The sequence below is a fragment of the Penaeus monodon genome, chromosome 14 (genome assembly GCF_015228065.2).
Source record: "Penaeus monodon isolate SGIC_2016 chromosome 14, NSTDA_Pmon_1, whole genome shotgun sequence".
NCBI lineage: Eukaryota > Metazoa > Arthropoda > Malacostraca > Decapoda > Penaeidae > Penaeus > Penaeus monodon.
In genome coordinates, this window is record NC_051399.1 from 47,600,493 (window position 1) to 47,607,992 (window position 7,500).

General features: G+C 45.2%; 2 protein-coding genes across 2 annotated transcripts in view; both read left to right on the forward strand.

Moving 5' to 3' along the window:
* Positions 1-5,215, forward strand: part of LOC119580738 — a gene marked incomplete in the record, with an annotated part of 37,817 nt that extends 32,602 nt beyond the window's left edge. The window contains 5 exon segments of the mRNA XM_037928833.1: positions 793-912; positions 1,681-1,791; positions 2,715-4,011; positions 4,101-4,549; positions 4,911-5,215. Coding sequence (XP_037784761.1) covers positions 793-912; positions 1,681-1,791; positions 2,715-4,011; positions 4,101-4,549; positions 4,911-5,068 — 2,135 coding nt within the window.
* On the forward strand, positions 5,179-6,596 carry LOC119580739 (glutamic acid-rich protein-like). The gene is made up of 3 exons (XM_037928835.1): positions 5,179-5,209; positions 5,338-6,457; positions 6,548-6,596. The coding sequence occupies exons 1-3, from the start codon at positions 5,179-5,181 to the stop codon at positions 6,594-6,596; spliced, it is 1,200 nt and encodes a 399-aa protein (XP_037784763.1).
* The last annotated feature ends 904 nt before the right edge of the window (positions 6,597-7,500 follow it).

The window sequence follows — 7,500 nt, forward strand, 5'->3', positions numbered from 1 at the left end:
TTGCAGTTAAATATTTTAGATCACAATGTTATCATATTTCTTGCTATTTCACTACTTAATACTATGTTCAGTTATTATTATTATTATTTTTCCATTTTCATAGGCTTGCCACTAATCGTATAACTGAAACCATGGTAACATTAATCATTAACTATCAAAAATAAACTACAGATATTCTTACCGTTAATGATACTGGCACTACTTTTCTTTCTCTCTCCGTGTATAAAACTTTTCAAAGAGCCTTTCTGTATAATAGTAATAGCTGCTTTCAGTTCCTTATATCCTCTCTTTTGCTCACCCCTTTCCTCTTCTCCTTCCTCTCCCCTTTCATCCTCATTCTTTCCCTTTCATTGCGCTTCTCTTTTGTGCCTCGTGTTCTTTGGGCGTCCGGGTTTTCTGTGACGAGGAAAGGGGGGACTCAGCTGTTTCTTCCAAAGTAGGAAAAACTTTATATATATATATATATATATATATATATATATATATATATAATATATATATATATATATATATATATATTATATTATGTATGTGTGTGTGTGTGTGTGTGTGTGTGTGTGTGTGTGTGGTGTGTGTGTTGTGTGTTGTGTGTGTGTGTCTGTGTGTCTGTGTGTGTGTGTGTGTGTGTGTGTGGTGTGTGTGTGTGTGTGTGTGTGTGTGTGTGTGTGTGTGTGTCGTGCGTGCGTGCGTTTATGCGTGCGTGTGTCTATCTATCTATCTATCTATCCGTCTATCTATCTGTCAGCTCCACCCCCATTAAGTTCTCTTTAACGTGGTGCTTCCCCTCGGCAGAGTTCACGACCCTCTGCGACGACAACCACAACGACTGCGAGTTCTGGGCAAGCCACGACCAGTGCGAGGAGAACTACCTGTGGATGCAAGTCCACTGCAAGCGCTCCTGTGGCCGATGCGGTAAGCTACTGGGTGGATATCCGATGCCTGTGTGTGGACAGCTAGCGGAAGGCGCCTCTCTCGGGATAAGTGATTCTGGTGATCAGTGATACGGGGTACTTGCATCATTTTTCTTCTTCTTTCTTCGTATAGAGGGTTTTAGACTATATCAGTCTAAAATCTATATCTGTGTCAGTCTATATCTACTCCCTTACTTGCATCATTTTAATTTTGTAAAGATTTCATGAGGATGTTCTTTGGTGTGTGTTTTCATGCGTTTTTCGCTGGGAATATGATAGACAAACAGACGGAAAAATGTAAGGATGAAAACAGACATGCAGACTGACTGACTGACTGACTGATTAACTGATTGACTGACTGACAGGGACTGAAGGAGAGATAGATGGAGAGAAGTAAACAGCCAGACAGTCAGATTGATAGACAGACAGAGACCAAAGTGAAGGTGGATGGAGAGAAATAGACAGACAGAGATTGAAGAAGAGGTGGGAGGATGGAAACAGACAAACAAATAGAGACCAAAGTAAATACGAATGGATAGAAACAGAGAGACAGACAGACCGAAGTAAAGATGAAAGGAAAACACACACACGCGCGCGCGCGCGCACACACACACACACACACACACACACACACACACACACACACACACACACACACACACACACACACACACACACACACACACACACACACACACACACACACACACACACACACACACACGCGTGCAGCCCCGAGACTGAAGCCAGCGCCCTCCCTCTCCTGCAGACGAGTGCTGGGACGCCAACATCCTGTGTCCTGAGTGGGCCAACCTCGGGGAGTGTGAAGGAAACCCGCCCTACATGAACCGCTTCTGCAGAAAGTCCTGTGGCCTTTGTCGTGAGTTGGTGCCTTGTTTGACTTCCTTCTACTGCCTTTTTGCTTGTTTCGTCTCTTAGATTTTTTTTGTTCAGTTCTCTCTCTTTTTATATATTTTCTTTTATTTATTATTATTTTTTTACTTCCTTTTATTTCATTTATTCTCGTTCTCTTATTCTTTTCAATTCCCTTTCTCTTTATTTTTCGCTCGCGAGATGCATCGTAAGTAGAAAATAATTTTCTTTTTTTTATTCTATTTCATATCTTTTATTATGTTTCGTCATAGTTTTCTTGTATTTCAATGTTCTTTCTCTAATTTCGCTTTCGCCAGATAGATCTTGAACATAAATATATTCTAAACTAGTTTACGGTATTCAGGTACTATGTAGGAGAAAAAAATTGTTTATATTTTGCCTTCTCTTTTGTTTATGTAATTATATTTTTAATCTTTATATTACTGAAATATTTTTGCTTTATAGATTGTATATATTACTCTTTCTCATTCCTGCTCTTACTCTTAATCTCTTTCTATGATTGAGCATATATTCATCAGGTTGAATGTCTATCTATCGGTCTTTCATTCTCTCTATATGTCTCATCCATTCCATCAGACTCTCTTTCTCTCGCCCCCACCCACTGTTTCTATCTGTCCATCCCTTCCGCCAGTTCTCTCTCCCTCTCCTTCTATCCGTCCCTCCCACCATTTTTCTCTTTCACTCCTTCTGTCCGTCCCTCCCACCATTTCTCTCTCTCCTTCCTTCTATCCGTCCCTCCCACCATTTTTCCCTTTCACTCCTTCTGTCCGTCCCTCCCACCATTTCTCTCTCTCCTTCCTTCTATCCGTCCCTCCCACCATTTTTCTCTCTCTCCCTGATTCATCCCTTCTGCCTCGCCCTCAAGCCTTATTAACCCGCCCTTTCTCGCCTTCTTTGCGACGCCGACAGTCAACCTTGTCGCGACGACGGCGAAGCCCTCAGCTGGCCTGACTTCGGCGCCGTCGTTCCTCCCGACCGTCGCAGGGCCTCGCTCTACGACCACCCCCACCACGACCACCACGCCGACGCCCCCGACGCTCACTCCCAAGCGCAGGCCGGGCAAGAAGGTCGTCCTCCCCTCGAGTCGCAAGGGGAAGGACGACAAGGAGAACGAGACCTCGAAGCCCTCCAAGAACAAGGTCTCGAAGCCCCCGAGGAAGCCCGACTTGGAGCAGTACGAGAAGAACGACGTGAACAGGATCTCGGAGGGCAAGCGGAAGCCCAAAATCTACAACCAGAAGCCACACGGCAAGCCCAGGGTCAAGAAGCCCTTCAGCAAGCCCCGTAGTCCAAAGCTGTTCAGGATGAACAACTCGGTCGTGGACCAGGGACCCGAAGGAGGCAGACCGCCAGTGAACAGGAATCTTCTGAAGGGCAACCAGACGCTGTCGTCTCCACACAACAGGCAAGGAGGTCCCCCTAGATCGAAGAAGAAACCGGACCAGGCGAGACCAAACCTCAAGGCCGAGAATGATTTGGACCAGGGACCTGCCACCGTTCGAGGCGAAAGACGCCACTCGCCCTGGCAGTCCAAGCCGAGAAAGGGGCTTCCTCATCCCAGGCCGACCACGACGCCGCCGGACGTGCCTCGCCACTCTGCCCTCACATCAGATGCAGTCAGCGAGTCCAGCGAAGAGACAGATGGAGGAAATGAAACCCTGGCGCACGGAGGGGATTTCAAGTCCCAGGGTCTTGCTGGAACGAAGGATGCTGCCCGTAATGAGGCCTCAGTACACCCACACGCTTGTAGAGACCGGCCAGGAGGATACATATGTGGAAGCATCAGCCCTTCCAATAGTAAAGGAGGAAGGACGAATCCTTACATGAAGAGAAATCCAAACAATTCCATTTTCAGAAGGAAAAACAACACAAACGACAGAAGGAAAGTCAACGGGACAAAACTCCACGGCGGACGCGTCCAGATGAAGAAGCACAAGAGGCAGAAGAATCGCGGAAGATTGCACAACAGAGACAACAAAGCCGGAAGGAATGTCACGGGCAGAGGTTTCCCGTCGACACACAAGCAGAAGAAGAAGTTTAAGAAAGGGAAGTGGAGAGGGCGCGACTGGAGGCACCGGTCCCGCCGCCCGAGCAAGGGAGGCCAGCGAAGCAAGCAAGAGCCTTCTCAAGTAAGAAAGACGCAGCAGGCAGATGATCTCGAGCGAGAAGCGGTGCGAGGACACCGGCGCTGGAACAGAAACAAGGGGTAAAGTGGACAAATCATTCAAGCTGTCTCCTGAAATACATGCCGCAAAATTTCCTCTTTAAGATCACTAATGCTTTCCCATCCAACAGGAGACAGGCTGGAAGAATTCATCCAAAGAAGCACAAGGGAAGACGTCCTGGTCAGAACAGAATCAACAACTCCACTGCACAGTCTAACAGAAACCAAGTACCCAACACAACCCCAACTCCCATAAAAACTCCCAAACACACAATCATTTCAGTCTCTACCACAGAGGCAACAATCACAACTACCCTTACTCCTACAACGACTCAGATCCCACTTACTTCTAAATCTACCCAAGTCCCATCTATCCCAACACCTACAGAACCTACCACACTTAAAATTGACTCATTAACCACTGATACACCGATTGCTGACCTACTTTCCACTGACCTACCCATCGTAGATTCCTCCGTACCTCAGACGCCCGTGCCAGATGTTCCGGATTCTGTCTCGCCCAGGCCTAGCATACCCACCAATACGACAGCGAAACCCAGGCTTATTACAACTACTCCGCGTAAATTAGTGTTATTGCTGTTTGAAATGTTTAGATTATATAAGATCGGTATTATTTTCATTCTTTTTCACTTGCTTATAACTAGATAGAACTGTATGAGAATCTTTAAATGGATACTAGATGTTTTATATAAAAATGCTTTGAGGGGAACAGGAAGTGAGAGTGATACCTAGTTCTATTTTGGTTTAAACACCGATCAGTAAATTTCTGAGGATTTCTTCCAATGAGATACCCATATTGATAGCAACTTGAATAATGCATTAATTAAATTAGAATTTTGTTTAAATAAGGTTACGTACCAAAGGTAAGAATTATATACAGCTTTTTCTAATCCTGCTGCTTGTTTGATACCCTCCTCCAGGCAACAACAGGACCTTGCCCACACGTCGAAAGAATAAGCATTCTCGGAAAAAAGGTCAACGGCGCAGTTCTCACCAAGGTCCTAATCATCACCAGCCGTCCTCCACCCCGAGACCTTTCGCGAAAAACGCAACTGTTTCCTCTACCCAACAACAGTGACGTCGCTGAAGAAGAAACGGCGTTGGCTCCACAGGGAGAACATCCCCATAGACACAACCACCACGGAAAGCGGGGACGTCGACGCAAGATTGGCAAGGACGGAGCGCAACATGACAAGAGCAAGGAGGGTTCAGGGCACAGGTTTGGTAAACTTAATCGCAACGCAACGAATTCCGGACAGCAAAGACACAGAGATGGAATGAGAAAGGTGGGCAAGAATAAACACAAATACAAAGCAGATAAACGCCATGGAAATGATGATTCTGTAGCTCGTCCAGGTGAGGGAAGGCTGCGCGTCCCACATCATCGCAATCAGGATGGCGAAGAGTCTGATATTCAATATGGCTTAGATGACCAAGATGATGACCAAGACACCTCCAACAGCAAGAACAAGGAGAGTTCCAGGAAGGAGGAAGAGGACGAAACCATCACCGAAGGACAGGATAATTCGGAAACCGAGGAAGATGACCGCCCATTGGAAGTGGATGGAAGTAGAAGACTTCACTCGAACGCCAAGAAGCATGCCAAGGATAGACACGGGCCTCACCGAAATAAACCAGACACCTTAAAGTTCAGCAATACTTCTAAATCCTCCCTTCGTCGAAAAGGCAAGCATTTCCTCAAGCGCACAGGGAAAGCCGGGAATCCCAGATACGGCAAGTCTCACAGGAACAAAAAGGCTCCTGGTTTCCACAAGAAGAATGCCACCATCGCCACCGCTCGTCCCAATGTCATCGTCACGGGCTCTCCTGGCCTGCACGAACAGAGCAAGGCCTCCGGACGAGGCGACATTACCGAGAACCAAGTTTTGTCCACCGTAAAATCAGGTCACCATCTCCCTTTCCCAAAGAGAGAGTCCCATCAGAGAGAAGATCGGCACGAAGAGGCCGAAGAGGAACCCGAAAGCAATATAATACTTCCGTTCGATGTTGTGGACGGAGACGGGAAGAGGACGCAGGGAATGCAGTTGGATGCCACAAGCACCGTCTCGTCTCTAAATCTGGAGAAGCTTCCGACTCAGACGGAGAAAGACCAGGAAGAGAGAAGTGAGAGTAAAATCAATGCGGAAAACGTAGGAAAGGGAGAGATGAAAAACACAGATGACCTTTTAAAGAAGGAAGAAGATGAAGACGAAGCAGGAAATGAGGAAGGAGTCGCAGAAGGTAGTGAAGACGAAGGCGAAGACGAGAAAGCAGACGCAGAGGTGAGCGAAGACGTAGATGAGGCAGACGAAAAAGCCGAGACGGAGGAAGCGAATGAAAACGAACACAAAACAGAAGAAACGTTAGACGTGGAGATAACCGAAGACGAAGACACTGCTCAAGAAAGGGCGCCTAGAAGGTCGCCGGAAAAATATGCAGAATGGGGCATCGGACCGCTCAGACCCCCGTTAGTAGCTTTTAATTTTCCTTTGGGTGTAATTTTTTAAACTAAATAATTTTTAAACGTAGTAAGATAATCCTCAAGATATACTATCAGAGTAAAAACTTTTGTCACACGGTCACAGCTTCTTAAGAAACAGGGATGAGACCTAAATAACTATGTACTAGCAGTATTTTCATTGTTATGACAATCATCATCACCATTTCCATCATCGTAACCACCACCATCAATCTCCTCCAATCATCACCATCTCGTACGAAATAAGAAGAGCCCATAAAAGAATAATAATAATAATAATAATAATATAATAATAATAATAATAATAATGATAATAATAATGAAAACACATTGTCACGAGACCCCCTTCCTCCCAGACACCGCAGCTCGCGGAGGTCCCGTCCGGGTTGGAGATTCCAGAAGACGTTTTACAGACGAGGCCACGTCTACGAGGACATCCGAAGGAAGGAGAAGTTGGGGAGTGACTTCATCGCCAGACCGTCGATGCAGCCACCGAGCTACGAGATAAGGGTGGGGGCGAAGTCAAGTTTTGTGGTGATGTGAAGCCTGTTTGTTAGGGAAACGGGGTTGGGGGGAGGGATTAGAAGGAGACCTGGGGATATTCTTTTTAATAGGGATAGATAGAATAAGGTCTTGATGATAATGATTGTATTCTGGCCTTGAAGTTTGAGATGTGTTACCTTGTTCTGAAATGGCAAGGTGGTGGGGGTTACTCTGTCGTTATAAATAACGACAGACTAACCGACACTGAAATGATTTATTCAGAACGCGACTACCATGAATTATCGAAAGGCATCTTGGATAAAAAAAATAACTAAATAAATAAATAAATATATGTATATGTATATATATATGTATATATATATATATATATATATATATATATATATATATATATATATATATATATATATATATAATGATTAATGCATCGTGATCATTGCAATTCCATTTTTTTCTAATTTACGTTCATTTCCTTTTTTGAATTCCAGAGAGGCTAGAGGAAGAAGACGATACCATTTTTTCCGAGT